The 23,041-nt window shown below is 48.4% G+C and overlaps 1 protein-coding gene and 1 long non-coding RNA gene across 10 annotated transcripts; one reads left to right on the plus strand and one right to left on the minus strand.

The window, feature by feature from the left end:
* Nucleotides 1–1,030: 1,030 nt before the first annotated feature.
* Nucleotides 1,031–16,582, minus strand: LOC118907002 (uncharacterized). 9 transcript variants are annotated; one of them, XR_008997319.1, is made up of 10 exons: nucleotides 16,506–16,582; nucleotides 15,779–16,063; nucleotides 15,053–15,280; nucleotides 13,493–13,678; nucleotides 11,615–11,739; nucleotides 11,398–11,465; nucleotides 11,250–11,326; nucleotides 10,922–11,097; nucleotides 9,846–10,010; nucleotides 1,031–1,884 (listed from the first exon to the last, which is right to left on the minus strand). It is a non-coding gene; the product is annotated as an uncharacterized LOC118907002 (long non-coding RNA). The 9 variants fall into 9 exon arrangements; XR_005022652.2 differs by lacking the exons at nucleotides 11,398–11,465; nucleotides 11,615–11,739; nucleotides 13,493–13,678 and having other exon boundaries at nucleotides 1,031–1,369; nucleotides 1,731–1,884; nucleotides 14,957–15,280; nucleotides 16,506–16,573; XR_005022646.2 differs by lacking the exons at nucleotides 15,053–15,280; nucleotides 15,779–16,063; nucleotides 16,506–16,582 and adding an exon at nucleotides 14,957–15,035 and having other exon boundaries at nucleotides 13,493–13,685.
* On the plus strand, nucleotides 16,142–18,618 carry HES1 (hes family bHLH transcription factor 1). The gene is made up of 4 exons (XM_036875136.2): nucleotides 16,142–16,492; nucleotides 16,626–16,721; nucleotides 16,927–17,014; nucleotides 17,698–18,618. Exons 1-4 carry the CDS (start codon nucleotides 16,385–16,387, stop codon nucleotides 18,246–18,248), a joined length of 843 nt encoding a protein of 280 aa, XP_036731031.1. The 5' UTR covers nucleotides 16,142–16,384; the 3' UTR covers nucleotides 18,249–18,618.
* Nucleotides 18,619–23,041: the final 4,423 nt, after the last annotated feature.

Consider the following 23,041-nt stretch of genomic DNA (forward strand, 5'->3'; position numbering starts at 1 on the left):
GGTTGGCCTGAGCAGAAGGTTGGCCCTGGGGAGAGAGAAGTGTGTGGCACAGTGCAGAGGAAAGGAGGGTGGACGCAGATAATCCAGGGTTCCAATGAGGGCCTTAGACTCAACATGGCCAGCCAGCACTTCTCAGACTTGTTCCTGAAGCCCCCTTCAAGGCAGAGGAGCAAGGATACACACCCTGGGGACCCAGGAGGTGGCCAGAAGCTCCTGGCCACAAGGGAGAGCTTTTGTAGCAGTGTTAGTTCTACCTTCAAAATACATCCAAATCCAAACACCTCTTTGTTACCTTTCTGGTCCAAGCCACTTTCATCTCTTACCTTGATGACAGTCATTGTTTCCTACCTGTGGTCTCCATGCCTCCATCCTTGCCTACACAAAGCAGCCAGTGTGATCTTTTAGTATATGAAAAACATCACGTGACCCCTTTGCTTGATGGTTCCCACCTACGTTAGAGCAACAGCCAGGTCATGAGAACGGCCCCAAGCCTGCGCCACTGGCCCCGTCACTCTCTGCCTCATCACCCTCTCACTTCCCTTCCCACTTTGCTCACTTGTGCCAGCCACTCTGGCCTCCAGGGCTTTCCTAAAGCACATAGGCTAAGGATGGTCCTCCCTCAGACCCTTTGCACTCCCTGGTTTCTTCTCTTTAGAAATCTCCCCCCTTCCCCCATGATTTCATATGCTGGCTCCCTCCTTTGCTTTAGATCTTCTCTCTAAGGCCTCCTCTGACCGTGCAATTTAAACCTGCACCTCCTGATGCCCTTCCCCTACCCTCATCACTTGATTTCTCTCTATAGTACTTGTCATCTATTCATATATTATCTAACTTATTTCTTTATTTTGTTTGTGTATGTCTCCATCTAAAATTTAGGCTCCAAAAGAGTATGGACTTTTTTTATAGCTGCCTTATTATAATGTAAGGTCATGCAATTTAAGAACAGTTCCAATTAGTTAACATAGAAGAAATGAGGGAAATAAAAAATCACTATTACATTACCATGGTAATAATTGCCACAGACAAGATCCTTTGATAAACTCTGTATTTAGTGGGCACACGTCTAAGCAGAAACAACATATCTGGAGAGTCTTGAAGTTGCACCCTGGCCCCCCCAGACATTCAGGGAATACACAAGGGAAGAGTGTTAACTTCACAGTGACTATCCTGACAGAAACCATCTTAACCTCATGATCATGGTTAACAATAGCAGTGCAGTGAAGCAACATCAGACCCCAAAGGAGGACATTCTAAAAAACAATTGGCAAATACTCTAACAAGTGTCATGAAAGCCAGACCAACTGTCACCGAGCAAAGGAGACTAAGGAGACAAGACAACTCCATGCACTGTGGGGCCCTGGATGGGGTTCTGGAAAAGAAAGAAGATACAATAGTAAAGAAATGGTGAGATGTGAATAAAGTCTGTAGTTTACAGGATTTTATCAAAGTTCTTTTCTTAGTTTTGGTGATCACTCCATAGTTATATAAGATGGTGACAAAGGGGAAGCTGGTTAAAGGAGCAAGAGAGCTCTCTATACTATTTTTTGCAACTTTTCTTAAGTCTAAAATTATCTCAAAATAAACACCATTTTTGTAAAGGATCGTAAGAGGTAAATCTAATTGTCTTTCTTCACTGAACTCCAGACTTTGGGACAGGAGGAAGGGACAATCAGTCTAAGAATTATTATTGAAAGCAGAACTGTGGAATATTAGTTGTGCCAAGAACAAACCAGTGTCGTCCTTTGACTCCTTCTCCCCAGCAAGGTCCAATCAGTCTCCAAGGTCCAACAGGCCTCAGTCTCATGGTCCCTTCTCTCCAGACCACCAGCCCCACTTTAAGGCAGCTCTCCATCTTCCCTCTGGATTACTGCCGGAGTCTCCCGGCTTCAGGGGAAAACAGAAGAGGGTGGTGAGACTCCAGGGAAAGCACACCCCCGAAGACCCCTACGGAGACTGCCTTGCGGAGGACTGCCACGGAGCCACCATGATAGGTGTGAGGAACGCATGCACAAGACACAGAAGCAGAGTGGAACGTTCGTTGCCTCAAACCTATCAGCAAGTGAAAGGAAAAATCTATAAAATTCAAAAGCCCCAGTCTTGGTCATTTACACAGTCTTTATTCTGTGAGAGAATGCTATGGGCCCCACACAGCATATCAAAGGCTGAGATCCCATGTTATCTCCAGTTTTTACTCAAAGAACTCAGCATATTTGGGTGTGTTTTTTTTTTTAATCTCCCCCTTTCATTTATTGTCTCAGGGTAAACACTTGTGATTCATAAATGCCTGAAGAGTGAATCAGTGTTTTCCTGTTCAAACCAGCAGAGGCCACATCAAACAATAGCCCACAAGGTATTATTAATCATTAAATAGGCACATATAAGTACACTCAGGCAGGGGGCCATTTTTATTTTCTTTCTTGTCTTTTTTTTAGGAAATAACAAAGAGCAAACGTTGACTTTGACCTATTCAGGAAAAAAGTATTTCTTGTTTGTTTGGGGGTTTTTTCACCCATTAAAGACTTAGTCAAATTCAAGGCTAAAAGGGCAGATATTTCAGGTGGGAAAAAGCTCCTTCCTTTGAGGTCTTCCTTCAGCCATTTCAATGGCCTGGATTTCAAATTGGAGCACTTGCTTTTTCCACATTCACGTGTCTGAGAAAAATGGATGTTCTCAGCCACGGTTGGTAGATGCCAGAGTTCCTGACAGCATTACTGTGCTGTAGGCACAACCTGGGTGCAGGATGCAGGTGAGTAAGCATGAAGCACACCTGCTCTCTCAAAGAAGAAACGAAGCCATGACAAACATACCTGAAGCACAACCACCCAACCATCATGGAGCCTCGCTCCCACTCTCCTCTTACCTGTATGCATTGAATAAGGTCCTAGGTTCAACAATGGGGCTCCTCCCTCTATGGAAGGTAAATCAATGGCATCCCTTTGCATAAACATAGAAGTGCTAAAATATTAGTGACTTAAAAATAATCTCTCTTCTTAGGAAGCATCTCTGATGAAAAGAAACTGAATAGACAGAATGATAGTCAAGCACGTGCTGCCACAGGCCCACAGGATGAGGATAGCCATGTGTCCCAGCTGACACCAATGTCCTGACATGACTGTTAATAGCATTATCTTTCACTCTCGAAGTGTTCCAGCTCGGACCACAAATGATATGGTCATCTACAGAAACTTGCTAAGCAGGAAAGGAATCAGATGTTCGTCTTTGTCACCAGTTTCATCTCGCATAAGTGTGACTGGGACCCCAGGAGGGCCTGCTCAGGTGGCCTTTTTTATTGCGCATCCCTCTGCAGCTCTTCCCATTCCCTCGTGGGGGTTGGGGCTCGTCCATCTTATGTGCCAGGTCCATGCTGATGCCCTTGCCTCCTTCCAGAGCTCTCCTTTCCGTAGACCTGAGGCTCACTTCAGTTATTGACAGCAGGGCTACCCCAAGGTCTGTATCTGCCCACAAACACAGCTGCAAACAGAATGCTTAGGTGGTAGGGACCCTCCTCCTGGGAAAAGGAGGAGCCAGATAAATTTTTAGGTTTCTCTAGGTCCCACAAACCTGTGATTCCTAAAAGGCTGGCTGAAGCTTTTGCTTTGTCAAATACTCATGGGCCAATGTACGATTGTCCATCTGTTTCTTTGAAAATATTAACATCTTGTGAATGTTTTTAGATGAATGTGGGCACCTACCTTACGTGTGAGAGATACATACATAGCGACGGTGAAAGCAGCTGCAAACTTATATTGCATTTACAGTATGCCAGGCACTGTCCTAAGCACATTACATATATTCGTCCTCAAAACACTCCTGTAAGTAAGTACTATGAATATCTCCTGATTAGCAGGTAATTAAATTGAAGAACTGAATAGTCATGTTTCATAGCTAGAAAATGAACAAGCTGGAACATAAACCCAAGCAGTGTGGCTCCAGAGCCTTTGGTTCTTAGCCATCCTGCTAATAGCTTTTCTTGAACATGTCTAGAGATATGTGTTCAACATTCCTGACAGAGAAAATCAACAGGTCAGTCAAATCTCTGCTGTAAAACACTTGAGAAGTTCACAGAGGAACATGCTACTTAAATATATGAGGCCATTTCACCTCAACTTTATAGTCCCCTTTATCAATATCCCTCAGCATCGTAAAACAACCAGGTGTGTTGGGGTGCTCTACAAAAACAGGTGGCTTTGTCAATCCTGAGAAGGAAGAATAAAGTGGGAGGGATCTCGCCCCCCAACTTCAAGTTCTACTACAAAGCCACAGTATTCAAGACAATTTGGTACTGGCACAAGAACAGAGCCACAGACCAGTAGAACAGAATAGAGTCTCCAAACATATATGGTCAATTAATATAGGATAAAGGAGCCATGGACATACAATGGGGAAATGACAGCCTCTTCAGCAGCTGGTGTTGGCAAAACTGGACAGCTACATGTAAGAGAATGAAAGTGGATCACTGTCTATCCCCATACACAAAAGTAAATTCGAAATGGATCAAAGACCTAAATGTAATAAGCCATGAAACCATAAAACTCTTAGAAAAAAACATAGGCAAAAATCTCTTGGACATAAACACGAGCAACTTCTTCATGAACATATCTCCCCGGGCAAGGGAAACAAAAGCAAAAATGAACAAGTGGGACTATATCAAGCTGAAAAGCTTCTGTACAGCAAAGGACACCATCAATAGAACAAAGAGGAATCCTACAGTATGGGAGAATATATTCATAAATGACAGATCCGATAAAGGGTTGGCATTCAAAATATATAAAGAGCTCATGCACCTCAACAAACAAAAAGCAAACAATCCAATTAAAAATGGGCAGAGGAGCTGAACAGACAGTTCTCCAAAGAAGAAATTCAGATGGCCAACAGACATGTGAAAAGATGCTCCACATCGCTAGTCATCAGAGAAATGCAAATTAAAACCACAATGAGATATCACCTCACACAAGTAAGGATTGCCACCATCCAAAAGACAAACAACAACAAATGCTGGTGAGGCTGTGGAGAAAGGGGAACCCTCCTACACTGCTGGTGGGAATATAAATTAGTTCAACCATTGTGGAGAGCAGTATGGAAGTTCCTCAGAATGCTCAAAATAGAAATACCATTTGACCCAGGAATTCCACTTCTAGGAATTTACCCTAAGAATGCAGCAGCCCAATTTGAAAAAGACAGATGCACCCCTATGTTTACTGCAGCACTATTTACAATAGCCAAGGAATGGAAGCAACCTAAGTGTCCATCAGTAGATGAATGGATAAAGAAGATGTGGTACATATACACAATGGAATATTATTCAGCCATAAGAAGAAAACAAATCCTACCATTTGCAATGACATGGATGGAGGTAGAGGGTATTATGCTCAGTGAAATAAGCCAGGCGGAGAAAGACAAGTACCAAATGATTTCACTCATATGTGGAGTATAAGAACAAAGGAAAAACTGAAGGAACGGAACAGCAGCAGACTCACAGAACCCAAGAATGGACTAACAGTTACCAAAGGGAAAGGGACTGGGGAGGATGGGTGGGAAGGGAGGGATAAGGGCGGGGAAAAAGAAAGGGGGCATTATGATTAGCATGTATAATGTGGGGGGGGCACGGGGAGGGCTGTGCAACACAGAGAAGACGAGTGATTCTGCAGCATCTCACTACACTGATGGACAGTGACTAATGGGGTACATGGGGGGGAGTTGGTGAAGGGGGGGTCTAGTAAACATAATGTTCCTCATGTAATTGTAGATTAATGATATCAAAATAAAAATAAATAAATAAAATAAACAGGTGGCTTTGTGTGCTGTGTTTACACTTATTTAACACAAAGTGTCTGGGCATGATTACTATGCACTTCTTGCTTCACAGAATCTTCCACAAGAGGCTGGCGTGAAAAGAGAGGCTGAGGGAGGGAGAAGAGGTGAGCCACAGTCCTCCCTCAGGACCACTCGTGGGCCTCTGCAGCACCTGGGTGACCCCTTTCCCAAGTGTCTTCCTTCTCGTTTTCTTTCCCAGTTTTCCAAAAGGACCACGAATGTCCCCACTGGCCGTTTTTCCCTTTCCATCTGCTGCCCAGTGGTGGAACCTGCCTGCCTAACTCTTACTTATTAACCATACACAGATATGGCAGACTGCGATTATGGTAAAATTGTTTGAGAGCCCCATATCTCATGTCTTCCCACGTACCTTACCCTGGGAATTGCTTTGTACTTTCACGTTGCCATGTGGTGGTGTGTCTTTAATAACCATCAATAAAGATAGGCCTGGGAAAACACGGACAGCCACAGACTGTCTAAATCCACCTGACTGCAACAGAATAGAGCTGTCTGCAGCGGTATCCTGGTTGCCCAGAGATGGTTACCAGGAATGGTCAAATTAAACCCATCCCTTTAACAGCCAAGGAAAATCTGGAAAAATATGCTGATGCTCTGAGGGTTCCATTGAATTGGCAATAAAACATATTTCTTTAAGTCAAAGTTCATGCACAAATTTGTGCTCTAAGTATTTGGGGCTGCCTACTCAGTGGAAGGTATTGTACCAGACACCATAAGGAGTTTCATAGCTTCTTTTTCAGAGAAGCAGCAGAGATGAAGAATGTGGGAGGTAAAGGGGAAAGGTTTATGATATAAACTGGAGATGTCACTGCTCTGCACAGATAAATAGCATTTGAAAAGCAAGCATAAATGGAAGTAACCATCAACAGAGGTATGTAGTTCTGCCTCATACATTGTAGGTGCTCAAAAATAGTCACTGAACTGAATTAAGTTAAATAGGCAACTGAAAACTGGACTGCACTGTCCATCTGCTACCATCAACAAAGGTTCACCTGATTCAAAGAAAAGAAGCTGGGACTCGACCCTCCATCCAGATGATCTAGACACCAAGTCTAAGTCTGTTTCAGGTGTCAGGACTCTGAGGGCAGGGGTGAAGTGTGTAGAGGTTTGACTAGCCACCCAGGACAAGGAGATCAAATACTTGAACATGAATATCAGGTCCCTCTGGGACTGTGGGAGCCCAACTAGATAAAGGCCACCGCTGGATATGCTTTTGATACGTGCACAGCTTGGCAGTCTCCCCCAGGAGCCAGCAAAGCTCTGGGACTTTATGAAGAGACCTCCACCAGTCAGGCAAGCCTGTCACATGCCAGCATGTTACAACAGAACCCTCCCTCCCTGGCTCCTCTCAGATTTTGGTCAAGGCTGGCCTGTGGAAGTACAGCCCTGCAAAAGGAGAGGCTCCTTTTCCCTACCTTACATAGTGTCTCATGCACAGCTGGGCTGAGGGGACCCTGGCCCTTTCCCTGATGCTGCGAGGTTTCAATACGTTTGCCTCCTTTGTTCTGAGCCATCCTTCTCTCTCCTCTCTTGGATGTCCACCTTCAAACTAGCCACAGAGCAGGATACACTCTCCCCATGGCCCCCATTCCCTGCCATCACCCAAGACAAGCCCACAGCCTTTTCCAGTCTATGGGAGTTTAATGTTATGCCTATAGCAATACAAACAGCTTAGAACAAAATTAATTAGCGGGGAAAGGGATACAGGTTCCAGAGTTCCACAAGGGCCCTCAGTTCCACACCTGTCCTCCCTTCTTGAGTGTTTCCCAAGAAGCCTCTCAGAAGGCACTGGATGCTGAACCAAGCAGTCTAGCCTCAGCCCAGGGGAGACCATGTCATTAGCTTTCTGTGTCCTTTCCAGAACCTGCTTAGTCATCTTCTTACTAAGTGGGAATCTTTTCCCTCACTGCTTTTTCCCATCTAGCTTCCTGCCACAAGAAAGGACCCTTCGTCCTTGCTTTCCCCCACCAAAGATGTGACCTATAGATTACTGATACTCCATACCAAATTGACAGAAATATGCCTTCTCCCTTCTGTTCCAGTTCCTGGAAATCTTATTCTTGCCCACGGTTAAGATAAGTCGGTTCTCTACTGGCTTCTAGTCTTCCTGCCCTGCCTTATCTTTCTAGAGGCCCTATTTTCCAGAAAGCTCGTCTATCCTGTATCCTGTGCCTCCAACAGCCTGTGGGCCAGCCAAATGTCTCCTGCACTGGCTGCTTGAATCCTCTCTCTTCCTCACTGGACCTCCCACCAAAGTCCTAGTCTAAATCACAAGGCTATAAATGAGGACAAAATGCTCTAATGGACTAACAAGTGCCCTGTCACTGCCAAGTACTACAAGGCAGGAGGACAGGTACCTCCAACTCTGTGGAAGAGACCAGAGGTCCTAACCATGTTAGAACCCACCAGAGACTAAAGCTGCAGTTGTGGCAGCTGCCTGGACCATCTTCTCTTGTTCCCTAAGCCCTTTTCCTAAAAGGAAAATATATATTTCATATGCAAATACCACCTATTAACTTCTTTAAAAGTCCATTATTTTTCTCACCTCTCCTCTGCTAAATGTAAGCCAGCCAGCAGCTCAATGTTTCTTTGCTCCAATACCATCACTATATTCTTAGTATCACATCTTCTCTACTCCTGATAAAAGTCCAGTATTAACAGAGCACAGATTCAGGGTGTGTAAATATTCTCCCCCCTAATCTTCCTTTTAGAGCACAAATAAGGTAAACAGGTTGACAATTATAAGAAAAAGAAAGTGGGGGGGATGACACGTGGTTGACTGAGTAGCAGGCTGCCCATTTTGTGTGGCTCCTGCAGGTGGCTTCCTATCTCCTGGAACTCCAAAATTAAGATCCTTTCTTCTCCACAGATTAAATGGTTATGAGTAAATCCAAGAGAGAATTATTGTACAGCAAAACTGGAATTTAGCCCTGCTCTGTGCTGGGCATATGCTGTCATACTACAAAAAATCACTCACCACACATAGCTCAGGTTCTCAAATAGAAAATCCATCTTTGGTGCTAATGTTAGTCATTTGTTGTAGATATTTCAAAATGTTCTTCTCATATAAAGATATAGTGGGTTGGGTTTCTGGACTGGTGGTCAGGAAACCTGAGCCTAATTCTGGCTTTGCTAGTCCCTCTCTGATGAGGCTATTTCACTTTGGACAAATCACATCCTCCTGGGCTCAGATGTCCCATACAGTCAATGAATGGACCAATTCAGCCACTTCTTATGTCCTTTCCCCTGCCTCCCCCCATCCCTTTTCTATAAGCTATGAGATGATGCAAGGATAATAATGATGATGATTTTAATTAAAAGTATGTTGTATACACTCATCCCATGTCACTTGCAGGCCCTAAGTTTTACCCAAATGGTTTTCTTGGTTACCTGAGATATTCTGCTTTTGTGTTTGGATTTTTGAGAAATTGATCTGATGTTACAATTTGAGCAGCTATCAACAAGCCAAACAAATGCTTGTCCTGGGTGTAAAGGGGTTCACCCCTACCTTCCTGAGCCTTCCAGAGACACCCACAATGCAGTTCCGAGCCTTCTGCCCACAAGAGTGCAAGCTGGCATCTCTGCTCTCCCTCAGGAATGCCCTCCTTTATCCCTGGGCTTGCAGCCTTCCTCACTGCAGCCCTGCTCAGAGGGTGACTAGTGAGCTAAGGCACATTTAGAGCCTCCTACCACTACTGCTATGGCCAGGCCAACTGCAGCACGGAAGCCATTCTAGGGTGCCCTGCCCCCACCCCACTGGGAAAGCTCTTCTTGGCAACCACACTCTTTCAGAGACCATTAGAAACGCTCACATTCCCTTGGTCTCACTGGCTCTAGTCAAATTTTCCAAGGTGGGGGCCAGGGGGGCATGGGTGAGGACAGCAGAAAGCATTACTGGCCTGCTATTAGGCAATGTTGAAAGCTTGTTGTCCGCCCCCCACCCTGTTTGCTGTTCAAGGTCCCAGGTTGGCCAGACACCAAGGAGGCAGTTTTGTTCAGAAGTAGCAACTTACTTTTATCAGAGATGGAATGCAGAGTTGCAGTTGTTTCTAATGCCTCTGCATGCCAACCAGGACTCGGACTCCAGGCATTCCTGAATCCTCTTCTCTGGGGAACATCTGGCTTTCTTGCCTATCATTTTCTCTCACCAAGCACCAGGAGCAGAGCAGCTCAGGTGCCTCAGAATTAAGAAAGAAAAAGAAAGTTCTAGAAATTCAAAGTATCTTTATTAATATGTCTATTTTAAATCCAGGCTTTGGTGGTAATCACAACTCTATAAACCCCACCCCAATTTACCAACAACCACAGCACTGCGGTGTGGGGGAAAGAGCTCTGAGCTGGCTTCAGACCCCACTCTGGCCGCATATTGCTATCAGCCCTTGAGCCAGCCTCTTGCTCTTTCTGGAGTTTAGGGTACCCACTTGTAACTGGAGGTTGCCTAGAACAGTTTTCTCAATCTTTTAGGGTCACAAAAAGCATACAGATTCTGGCTGAGACCTACAAACTCTCCTCAGGAAAAAATGATGATTTGTTCGTTCATTCAAAAAGTATTTATTAAGCTCCTGCTAAATATGCATGCAGAGACATAATTCTGAATTCCTTTTCAGGGGCTTTATAGGCTCCCTGGGGGTTCACCTATCAATCTTAAGGTAAGAAATTCTGGTTATGAGAATTTTATTGTTGTTAACAACCATTTGATCAATAAATATGAGAGATGCCCTCACAAAAAAAAAATATATATATATATATATATGTATATATATATATATATATATATAAACACACTTCCAATTGTAAAATAAATAAGTAACCAGGATGTAATGTATAGCATAAGGAATATAGTCAAAATATTGTAACAACTTGGTATGGTGATAGCTGGTACCTAGAATTATCATGTATATAAATGTTGAATCACTGTGTTGTACACCTGAAACTAATGTAATACTGTGTGTCAACTACCCTTCAATAAAAAATAATTATCCAGGAAAAAAAAAGAAATTCTGGTTATGAATTCTGCTGTTATGAGCGAGTATGGACTCTTATCTAGGAGGACCATAATAATGATTCTAGTAAAAGTTCATAAAACTACAAGTCAGGCCGATGCCAGAAACAGAGGCGGGATGCAGTCATCATGCAGGTGATTTCTGGCTTCCGTCCCCTTTCCGGTGCCCCCACCTGCTACATGTGGGCAAACACGCGTGCACAGCTGGTCTGGAATGTGCCGTTTCTGGGCGCTCAGACTGCCGGGAAATGGCTGCTGCAACCCTGGAGAGACGACAAACATCTCTTCTATCCTGGACTTTATTTTTCTCACGGTCTCTGAAAGGGCTGTGATCAGGTGATATGTGTGGGACTGCTCCCTGTACAGGTGCGGAGCAGTACGGAGGGGAGGAGAACCCCGCCCAGCGTGTACTTACTCAAGGCCCTTTCAATTGCCCTCCCAGGATAGCTCTTGGCAGAGCAGCTCCCACGTCTCTGGCAGGCTGCAGGGAATCTGAGTGTGAGAAAGTCAGTCAAGCGGAGGAAAAGGAGAAAAAAAAAGCTTCAAGTCCTCAGGCAAAATACCTTTTTTCTTCTTGTCGCTCTCTCTCCTTTCTGTAGCTTTAAACCAAACCCACAAACCATTCCGATACCTTAGGGACAAAGGGGAGTCTCACTAGAGATGCGGTTATTTGTTTTATGGTTTAAAACAAACAGGTGATGCAATAAGACAGAGAAGATTAGCCTTCACAGGGCAGAAAGGGGAAAGGAGACCAACATAGCAGCCCCTGGTTGTACTTACTGGGCATGGTACAGTGGGAAAGATGCCTGTGTTGTGCTGGTCTCACAGTGGGATCAAAGAGGTGACCTCCACTGATGAACAAGGTTCAATTTTCTCTTTGCTTTGGGAGGAGGGTAGAAAGATGACTGAAAAAGAAAGGCTGTTTCTAAGAGGCTGTTTCTAAAGACTTCCAAATTCAAGTCTTTTTTCAAGTTTAGGCCCTTCGATCCCCATTTGAGGAGGGGTAAGAGAGAGTGTCAATTTGGTGCTGTTTTCATTGCCCAGGAAAAGGATACTGAAAAATAGTCTATGAGCAATTCATGACAAATTTGCTCTCTCTCTCTAAAAATGTGTGTGTGTGTGTGTGTGTGTTTTAAGTTATTTGTTCATTCTACCAGTCTAAGCACTCCTGAAGTGGCAATAAATGAGTTGCTGATTAACTATTTGACCAATGAGGCTGCATTAGGAACTGTCATGAGACCCTCACTTGACTATATTCAACATTCTCCATGTACCTTCAGGGTGCCAAATTCAGAGGAGATAACAGAATCAGAGACAAAAAGGCTCTTAGTCTACAAGGGACACAGTGGGTGGCACACTGGCTAGTCAATTAGGACCCAAGAGCAGATAGCAGTCAATGTCATAGCAGAACTCAGTGGAAAAAGTCACTGATTCTCAAAGATTTGGAGAGGTGGGGGGACCTGGAAAGGGTTAACATACTTCCCTGGGAAGGGTTTAGTTCCTTGGAGGAATCTGGGTCAGAGTATTTAAGTAGTTTTTTTAAAAGTCAGATGCTGAGCAGAAGCATTTTAAGAAGCCTGCAAAGTTTGCATGGCAGAAAGGAGGGTAACTTCATAGGTTCATCACCTTTCACGAAGAGGATTTCAAACTCACAGGAAAACTCCACTTTTTCAAAAGCAACAGACAATTTTCTGTCATCACTACTTTTCCATCTGTTTAAAATAAGAAAGAAAGTCCTACCCTATTGGCCCAGGTTGCAGGTCAACAAAGCAGGCATTGTTCATCATTTCTTCAGAACATGACAGGGCAGAGCCTACTCTGCACTGTGTTAAGAAAACACACACACACAAAAAAAAAATCCCAGAGAGTAGCCCAAGGGGCAAGAGTGAGTAAACCAAGCCGGCAATGAGGTAAAGGTTTGGCTGCAGACTTGAGGGCTGTCCTGGAAGATGGAAATGAGGCTTGGAAGGTAAATACTGTCAGAGTCACAATGATTTCCTTAGTTAGAATCCAGCCAACTAAGGGGGAACATTGCATTAAAGGGTAGGCAGGTTTCTGGTGAATTTGGATCACTGGACAGTGTGTGCCCAGGTGAGCTGGTTCTTGGCAGGTGCTTCTACATGTTGGTGCTCACCTGTCACTTAGGAAACTCCTTTACTGGCTTGAGCCCCCCAAACTGGGGTCTCTACCTTTAAACCTTGCAATCCACTCTCCAACTTTTATCAGGGCCATCATTCTAAAGGAGAACCTTGATGTTCCTTCTTTGCACAAGAGCATTTCACAGCCCTCCATTGTCTAAAGGTAAGTCTAAAATCCTTCAGCAAGGTATTTACAGGTCTTGTGACATGGCCTGAGCCTCCTTCTTCTGTTCTTTCTTATACTCCAGGCTGTCACATGCCCTGGGCTCCAGATCCTGTTCCCTGAATAAGGACAAGTTCCAGAATCCAGTCCTTTAATGCCATGGGTACTTCCATCCTCCCCTGCCCCATGTCTCACATTTCCAATGGCCCAATGCAACCTATTCTTCAGGATACAAAGGACAGGCCAATTCTTCCAGGAAGTTTTCCAGGATATCCCAATCTGAGTAATTTAAGTACCTTAAACCTCCATAGCATTTATCTCTAGCCAGTAACTGTCTCTTTTGGATTTAGGACCTACCAGAAGAATATACTGGGAAGTAGGTATCCGCCAGCTGCATTCATGAGTATAATCTCTAGGCTGTAGGCCTCCTGAGGGCACTTAGTTCATTCATCCTCGTATTCCCTGGTAGACCAGCAACAGTGCTGGCCATGCAGATGAGGTTCAGTGTTTCCTTTAGGTTCCCCTCATCTCTTGAGCCATTATCTAAGCCCTCAGAGAAAGAAAGAATAGAGGAATGCCCCGTCATCAATCAGAAAACCAAGTCTGTCTGCCTCCAGAGTTGACTGTGAACTCCTTGCAGACTGCACTGTATCTCTCTATCTAATCCCAGGGTTTAACACGGTGTCTGGCACAGAGTTTGAGTTCCAAAATGAAAGAGAGAGGGGCTTGCCCAAGGTCATCCAGAGTCAGGAACCTCTGAATCTCATCAGGGGCCAGGATCTGGTGAAACCATTTACAACATTATCTCAGTGGGGAGCTCGGAGGAAGGAAGGAATGAAGTGTCTGAGAAACGTGTGCCAGGCCTCCTAGAGAAGGCTGGGAGGGCGGGGGGATTGGGGGCGCGACATCACACAAGACTCGTCTCCAGGGCTGCCCCCAGCCCCCGGAGCAGCGCGCCAAGCTCCAGGACGGCGGGAAGGGCAAAGCGGGTGGGGGCGCGGGGGCGAACGACCCGGCAGGCAGGCGGGAGTAAAGCGGAGGTGGCGGCCGACCGGCGGGGAAAGGGCTCGTCGCCCGCCCCGCGCGTCAAATCCCCCAGGGAGGCCGCCGCCAGAGCCCCGGCGCTCCCGGCCCGGCGCCCGCCACGTGGCACCCGGCGGCGGCTGCGGCAGCTCCTCCCGGCGCGCGGCCCGGCCAGCCGGCAGCACGCAGCCGCCCGCGCCGCCCGCCTCCTCCCGGCCGCCCGCCGGCGGCCTCCCGGGCGCAGCGAGGGGGAGCTGCCCGGCCTCCCAGGACCTGGGGAGGGGGCGGGCGGCGCGAAGCCGCTTTAACCGCAGCCGCCGAGCGGAGGCAGGAGGCTGACCCGGCCGCTTCCTAAGTGCGGTCAGGCATCTCGTGACCGCGGCGGGCGCCGGGGGCCCCGCGGGGGGAGGGAGGGAGAGAGGGCTGGGGCAAGGAGCATAGAATGCCCCCGCCCTTCTCCCGGCCTGCGCTGGTGAGTTTTTCGGCCGAGTTAAAACCCCAGGCCCGAATTAGGGGTGGAGTAGGGGGTTGGAATCATTCCCTGCTCTCCACCCCAGGGTGTGCGCTCGCCGGCCGGAAGGGCTAACCTTGGCCGGGGGGAGGCGGGAGGTGTGGTGGTAAGCGCCGGAGCTCGGCTCCCAGCCCGCCACCCCCTCGGATTCCTGGCCCGGCGGGGGCCGGAGGAGGGGGCCCCCGGACACACACACACACACCCCACACGCAGCGCGCGCCAATGAGCCCAGGCCAGGCGCAGGGGGCGGGGTTTTCCCAGGCTCGAGCACAGCAGCTGCTATTTACCTTCTTGGCTTCTCCCGGGGACCAGGAACCAGCCCCCGCGCTCCGCCGCCCGCCGCCGCCCCCCCACCTCCCTGCCCCCAGGGCGCGCGCACACACATCCTCTCGGCTCGGCCGCAGCCGCGGCGGCAATAAAACATCCTGGCACGTGCTTCGGCTCCAGGCGCGCCCTCGCCGGCCGGCTGATGTCAAACTGCCGCTCGGCTGGTGTAGCTCTTAAAGGGCCCGCGCGCGCCGGGTGCCGAGGCTGCCCCGGCCGCCCGCGAGGAGAGGAGGGGAGAGGCTGCCGCCCCGCCAACCGTCTCGACGTGCCCCTGCACCAGGAACCTGTGGATGGAAAGGGAAAGTGGCGAGGGCGCTCGCGCGTCCCTGAAGCTTTGCTATCAAAGCCCCCCTTGTTCATTTTTCATTTGAAATTCCATTTCCTTTCTGCCCAGTTGGAAATTATTCTGATTGTTTCCTGGGGAAGCACGAGGTCCAAGGCCCCAACTCCAGAAAAGGAAGGGGGTACGGGATGGGAGGACAGAGATAAAAAACCACCTTGTTCTGAAAAACCTGCAAAAGTAAGGTAGAGGCCTTTTTTCCCTTTTTCTGCATACAGAAAGGGATTTTTTTTGTCCTTTAGCTGCATGGTCGACTTTCACACACACACCCACACCCTCGCCCCACCCCCCGCAATATAGAGAGTCTGAACGGGAAATCACTTAAATATTACAGTGACTCATACCCTTGCTCACGTTCCCCTCATTTCTTTTTACCACTGCAAGTATAATGTTTTATCCGTCTTCCTAAACCTTTAAAAATATATATTTCGAATGAACTTACTAGTGTCAAAGCACCTCTGTTGCACATAGGAAAGGAAATAGAGCAAAGATCGTATCCCAAAAGACATAAACTAGAGTAAATCCAATGCGGAGAAGTCCTCTCTAAAGCAAAGCCCAGCAGCGAGAGTAGCGAAGGGTTAAAATCCTTTTGATTGACGTTGTAGCCTCCAGTGCCCCGGGCTCAGGCGCGCGCCATTGGCCGCCAGGCCTTGTGCCTGGCGGCCAATGGCGGGGCGCGGTCCACGAGCGGTGCCGCGTGTCTCCTCCTCCCATTGGCTGAAAGTTACTGTGGGAAAGAAAGTTTGGGAAGTTTCACACGAGCCGTTCGCGTGCAGTCCCAGATATATATAGAGGCCGCCAGGGCCTGGGGATCAGAGAGGATCCGGAGCTTGTGCTGATAACTGTGGAATTCCCCGTCTACCACTCTCCTTGGTCCTGGAATAGCGCTACCGATAGCCAAGTAGCCATAAGATACTATAATAAACCCTCAGCACTTGCTCAGTAGTTTATGAACGTCTCAAAGTAAAGGGACATAAACAAAATAATTTTTCTGTGTGAAGGACTCCAAAAATAAAATTCTCTAGGGATTAAAAAACAAAAATCCAAAATGCCAGCTGATATAATGGAGAAAAATTCCTCGTCCCCGGTGGCTGCTACCCCAGCCAGTGTCAACACGACACCGGATAAACCAAAGACAGCATCCGAGCACAGAAAGGTAAGGGCAGTACCTGTATCTCTGCAGCCTTAAGAAATTAAGCCGAGGTTGGTGGGTTCCTTTCTCCCTTAAAACCTGGGGTGAGATGGTAGATCCCATGGGAACTCAGGGGTCTTTTTTTATTTCTTTACAGTCCTCAAAGCCTATCATGGAGAAAAGACGAAGAGCAAGAATAAATGAAAGTCTGAGCCAGCTGAAAACACTGATTTTGGATGCTCTAAAGAAAGATGTAAGTGGGCAGTGCTTTTTCTTTTTTTTAAGCCAAAAATGAAATACTAATTCTCGGGTACTAAAAATGAAACCCCCTCTCTGGCGAGGTCTTTCCCGCCGGCGCTGCATTCTCTGAGGCGGGGGTGTCGGCGCCGCTGCCAGGGAAAGGAACTCCGAGACCCCTGGCGATCCTCTCACTTTCCTCCCTTGCCTCTTCTGTGCAGAGCTCGCGGCATTCCAAGCTGGAGAAGGCAGACATTCTGGAAATGACAGTGAAGCACCTCCGGAACCTGCAAAGGGCGCAGATGACGGGTGAGGGCTGCTTGCCGCGTCCCCCTCTGCGGGCATTCCTCTCTCCCCGCGGTGATTTCTTCCAGACTTCCGCCCGTGGTTGTGAGAGGCATTCAAATACATTTTACTGCCTTGGCTCACTCTTGCGTTCCCACGGTCTGGGGCTTATTTATAGCCGTAACTCCAAGTTGTTACTGTTCCGGAAAGGGAGGAAGAGAGGTTGTAGTGGCTAGGGCGGCGGACGGCTTGGCAGCGGGGAAAGTGAATGGGGGCGAAAGGACTGAGAACCGTAGTGGTTTTGAACTGCGTGGAGCCTGGGGGTCATCTGGTTTAGTACAATCTCCTCCCCCATTACAGAATGGGAAGTGAGTCTCGGATGGCGGGGGAGGGAGGAAGAGCATTACAGAAGGTCACATCGGCGTGCTGGGTTGGAGCGGGAGACGGATCTGAAGCTGAGATCGGTTTAAATGGAACGACAGGAAATGGAGAGGGTGCCGTCCCAGCGTCAGTCGCCAAGCTAGCGTGTAGAGATGGGTGGTTAGTGTGTAGAGGTGTATGGTTTTTTCTAAACCCACCCTCCTGGCCGGAGGCAGTTCCTCAGGCCGGTGGTCAGGGAGGCGCACCACGGGGACCTCCCAGGGTGGAGGCGGTGGCCTCGGGGCCAGGACCATTCGGTGACCCGTCTGTCTACTTCTGGCCCGCAGCCGCGCTTAGCACAGACCCGAGCGTGCTGGGGAAGTACCGCGCCGGCTTCAGCGAGTGCATGAACGAGGTGACCCGCTTCCTGTCCACGTGCGAGGGCGTTAACACCGAGGTGCGCACCCGGCTGCTCGGCCACCTGGCCAACTGCATGACCCAGATCAACGCCATGACCTACCCCGGGCAGCCGCACCCAGCCTTGCAGGCGCCGCCGCCGCCCCCGCCAGGACCCGGCGGTCCGCAGCACGCGCCGTTCGCGCCGCCGCCTCCTTTGGTGCCTATCCCCGGAGGCGCGGCGCCCCCTCCCGGCGGCGCGCCCTGCAAGCTGGGCAGCCCAGCTGGAGAGGCAGCTAAGGTATTTGGAGGTTTCCAGGTGGTGCCGGCTCCTGACGGCCAGTTTGCCTTCCTCATACCCAACGGGGCCTTTGCTCACAGTGGCCCCGTCATCCCAGTATACACCAGCAACAACGGGACCTCCGTGGGCCCCAACGCAGTGTCACCTTCCAGCGGCCCCTCGCTAACTGCCGACTCCATGTGGAGACCGTGGCGGAACTGAGGGGCTCAAGCCATCTGTCCTCCTAAACTCCCTAACCCACCTCTTCCCTGGGAACACTACACAGGAACTTGAACGCTGGGAGAGAAGAGGACTTTTGGGATTAAGTGGTTTCTTTGATTTTTTAATTTCTAAAAAGTTACTTTTTTGTAGAGAGCTGTATTAAGTGACTGACCATGCACTATATTTGTATATATTTTATATGTTCATATTGGATTGCGCCTTTGTATTATAAAAGTTCAGATAACATTTCGTTTTTTACACGAGATTTCTTTTTTATGTGATGCCAAAGATGTTTGAAAATGCTCTTAAAATATCTTCCTTTGGGGAAGTTTATTTGAGAAAATATAATAAAAGAAAAAAGTGAAGGCTTTTATGTCTTAGGACTGATTATTTAAGAATATATAAAACAAAAGAGGCTACTGGCAGAATTTGAATTACATGTAATGAGAATTCAGGAATTGAATTCCTCCGCTCTTAGAAACATTTTTTAAAATCCATCAAATCTTCTACCAACCCTCTAGAAGCTAAATAACGTACAATTTGCAAGAACCCATCTGATACGGTTTCTCTGATCTGTAGTCAATCTCAAAATGTTTTTTTTAGGTGCAGTTGGGTAAGTCATTCAGTCCTGGTTCTCATACTGGCTCCTTCTGAGGAAGGTTGAACAGGACTGAATTCCTCAAGTTAATTCATCAGTACTATTGCCCACTGATAAGGGGAGGCTCCTGCAGCACTGCTCCCTCTGCGTAGCTCACCAACATCCAAAGCAACAACATTCTCAGTGCTGCAGCCTGCAACCTTCAAGTGTTGGGATCTTCCTTTAATTAGTCAATCCTCAGGTGCAGTTAGACGTTGCCTCCCTACTAGCATCCAAAAGTTTGAAATGCTGCTCAGCACCCTCTTCAAGCAAGCTGAGAAGGTCAACAGATTCCTTCTGCCAAGGGACAGCTAGTTAGACTCCCAAGTGGAGCCCAAGTCCAGATGATTAACACCAAACATATGTTTTTGATAAGTTTCTGTGCTTGGCTCTAATAGAGAAAGCATGTGGGGGCCGTGCTTGCAGGCACACAGGCCATCTTCCCCTTTTAATACAAACAGCAAGCGACCCCTTCGCTTGGTCATGCCCCATTTCCAGGCAAGATGTGGGCTCCAGATAGAAGCAAGAGGGTTGTCTCAGGTTTCAGCTCACATAACCCTCCTTAACAAGTCCTAACTCAAAGCGGACAGCTTTAAACTGTGCCAGGATCTGCAGGGAATTTCTTCCAAATCCCATCACAAAGGCTTGTCAGATTTTGTCAGATTTGGCCAGGTGTTTGACTGCATCCAGGTGTTGGGGAAATGAAAACCACGAGCCCTGCGAGACCAGACACATCAGTCGCGCTGTGGGTCTGGCGGGCGCGCCCTCCTCCCCCACTGCTGGCCAGTCCTCCCTGTCCTGGCCCCTCCCGCCTGCTTCCTCTCACCCCACGTCTCTTAGAACAGCTTCTGGGAGGAGAAGGATGAGGCGGTAGAAATCAATCTTTGAAGCCTTGCTAACAAAGATAAAGCCAACGATTTTCTGTCTTGTTTCAAAAGCTTTACCTCTCCCCCGCCTTGCTCTGGCCTTTCCCACAGGCCAGTGTGGAGAACAGCTCTGTCACAGGAATGATCTAGCAGACAGCAGTTTTCTACTCAAATACCTTCCACCCAGCTTCAGACCCAGAGGGAGAGGCTGAAGATAAATTTTTAAAATTTGATTCCTATTTGCCTCATTTTGTGTATGTGAGAGGTGCACCGCCAAAGAAATACACACACACACACACACACACACACACACACACCCTTCTTTATATCATTTTTCCACAATTTTCCTCACTATACACAAACAAAAATAAGTGCTCTATTAAGACACCCAACCGAGATCAAATGTTTCATTTGTTCTCTGGCCCCACTAGAAGTCCTTAACTGTCCTGACAGAAATGAGACGTCAGGGTCCCACTTTTTTATAAAAGTACAGTAATGTTCTTAATTCATACACACAACGCCAGTGCAATCTACACCAACTTAAAACTACTCCTTGTCCATCCCCATTCCAAAAAGGAACAAACTAAAAAGTGAATTTTTAATATCATCAAAAGTACATAGATACCTTGAAGGAAACTAATAAATTTAAGGAAAAGAAGTAAACATTTCTTCATTTGGAAATAATTGTTAGTTGAAAATGGCCTTCTCTTTAACTGAAATTTGAATTTGGACTATTAGATGAGGCATTTTTTCTATACGGCATGGGGTGAAGGGGGAGACCCTGGGCCCCAGTGGGGATTTTCAACTCTTGTGCCACCTATGCCACTAAACTCACTGTGTCACTTTGGATGAGTCATTTCCCTTCTCTGGGACATTTCCAAGTCCGTAAAATGAGTGGGTTTATTTCTAAGACCTTGTGCCCTCCTGCACCCAGGCTGTTTCTGGATAATTAGTTGTGAAAGAGGCATAATTTCGAAGACGACTTCAATCTTGCTCCCACCCCATTCCACAGGTCTGGCCTAGTTATACGGCCTCAGGGCACACCCAATAGCCCCGTCTCCCCCGCCGGGGGCAGTGCGGAAGACTCCATGAGATAAGGCACCCCTCCACGCTCCAGGGCCGGATGCGGGCCGCCGGCCTCCGCGGCGGCGTATTAGCCTCTCAATGGAGACCCTCCCGGGCCCGGGCCCCCCGCAGTTCCCGGCAGCTTCCGGAGCGAGAACGACGCCTTAAGTGGAAGGAGTTGGAGGGCTCTCGTCGGTCAAGACAGGAGCCTTCTCTAAGAGGCGAATAAGCGCGACTCCGAGGCGCGCCCAGACCTCGCGCCCCAATCTACCCCACGCATATCTGGAATAGGGACCCAGGGGTTAAACTGGACCCCCTCGTCGTCATCACTGTCCCGGGAAACCTGTCATTAAAGTCAATTAACTTTTCCCACACCCCCTGGCCGCTAACAACCCGCTGCTAGTTTCCTCCCCGGCTCCTAAGTGCAACCAGATGGGCGGCCGAGCTGCCCCCTACGCGCGCCCGCCGGAGCGGCCCGGGGGTTCCAGGGAGGCCGCCGGGGCCTGCGGTCCGGGCGGGAGCAAGCCGGGGCGGCCACGCCGGGCCAGCCCCGGCGGCCCTGCGGCCAAGGTGGTTTGCTTAGCAGGCCCGACTGCTTTCTGGCAGGAAATGAATAGCTCCCAGATGAGCTCAGGCAACCTGAGAGGTCGTGAGAACGGCGCGAACCCCCGCCTGTGCAGCCGGCAGCCTGCCAGGCCGCGGGGGGAGCGGGCGGCGGCAGCGGGCGGCGGCGGCGGCGGCGGGAGGCTGGGAGGCCCGGCGGGCGGGCGGGCGCGCGGGCGGGCGGGCGGCGGCGGGGGGAGAGGGAGGAGGGAGCCGCTGACACACGAGCCCGCGCCCTCTCCCGCTGACAGGCAGGCAGCCGCCCGCGCCCGGCCGCCTCCCCCGCTTCCCCCACCCCGGGCCCCAGCGCCTCCCAAGCAGCAGGCCCTAGCCGCAGAAAGGCGGCCGCGCCGCCCCACCAGGGCCTGGGGGTGGGGCCGCCTGCCAGTGTTTTTCCAGTTCCCCCGGTAGCTCCGGGCCGCATTTAGAAGCCGGGGAAACTGGGCCGAGGCCAGGGTCAGGACACCAGAGGCCTTGGCGGCCTGCAGAGCACTGCCAAGTCGTAGGCCAAGCCAGGGCTGGAGTGGGCATGGGGGAGGGGCAAGGGCTTCTCAGCCCACACAGCCGTCCCCGGAAAAGACAGAGCCACCAGAAAATAATTCTGGACCCCTTAAAAAGTGAATCTCATTTCTAAAACCCTGAGCACCTACTAAGTGCCCAGCAGGCCCAAGAGAAGCGCCAAAAAGGTAACACTGATCCCACACAGCCCCTGTCCTCACAGAGCTCCCAGTTTAGCTAGGGAAACAGACAAATACTCAAGTGACTCATCCCAGGCATGATGTAGTAAGTGGCAAAAAAGAAGTTTGAACAAAGGGCACCTAAGAACAGAGAGATTCTTATTTGAGAGGAAACCAGGTGAATTTTTCACGAAGTTGGCACCTGAATTCAAGAGGTGAGAAATGAGTTCTACTGGAGGAGAAAGGAACAGAGAGGTGAAAGGAAACTCAGAGATAAGTAAAGAGAACCGGTTTGGGGAAATTTCAGGAAGCTTGCCATGATTGTTTTATTTAAAATTTCAAATATATAAATTGGCTTAGAGGTCAAAATAAGAGGGCCAAGTTGTCTGCTTCAGAATAGCCCAGGAGTTAAAAACACATGATCTAGCTTCAGATTGCTTAGATTGTAAGACCAAGACAAATTACTTAACTTCTCTGTGCCTCATTTGTAATTTAGGGCACATAGGGTAGTATTTCATAGGGTTGTGAGGATGAAATAAAAAAATGCATGTAAGGCATTTAGAATGGTGTCAGCACATAAACCGTCAATGTATGTCAGCTGTTATGATTCTTAAACAGCCACAGTGAGGGATATTCACCAGACAAGAAAGTCAACCCAGGCCTTGCCCAGTGCTTTTAGGATCTGCTTGTAATTGCACCCAGCATTATGTGAAAGGACCACGGCTTCTTCCTTAGTTTCTGAATTTCATGTATACATTCGATAAATTCGAGAACCAGGCACTATGGGAGTAAAGGGAGAACTGTGTGATCTCTGTAGCTGGAAGCTTTGCAGTCTGGAAGCCAAAATGAAATTTTTAAAAAATCAAAAAATTAAATTAAAAAAAACCCTCTGTGTTAAGTGTCATCAAAGAGAGACAGTGTGCACTGGTGGTGCAAAAGGTGACA

Source organism: Manis pentadactyla, chromosome 1 (assembly GCF_030020395.1).
Source record: "Manis pentadactyla isolate mManPen7 chromosome 1, mManPen7.hap1, whole genome shotgun sequence".
NCBI lineage: Eukaryota > Metazoa > Chordata > Mammalia > Pholidota > Manidae > Manis > Manis pentadactyla.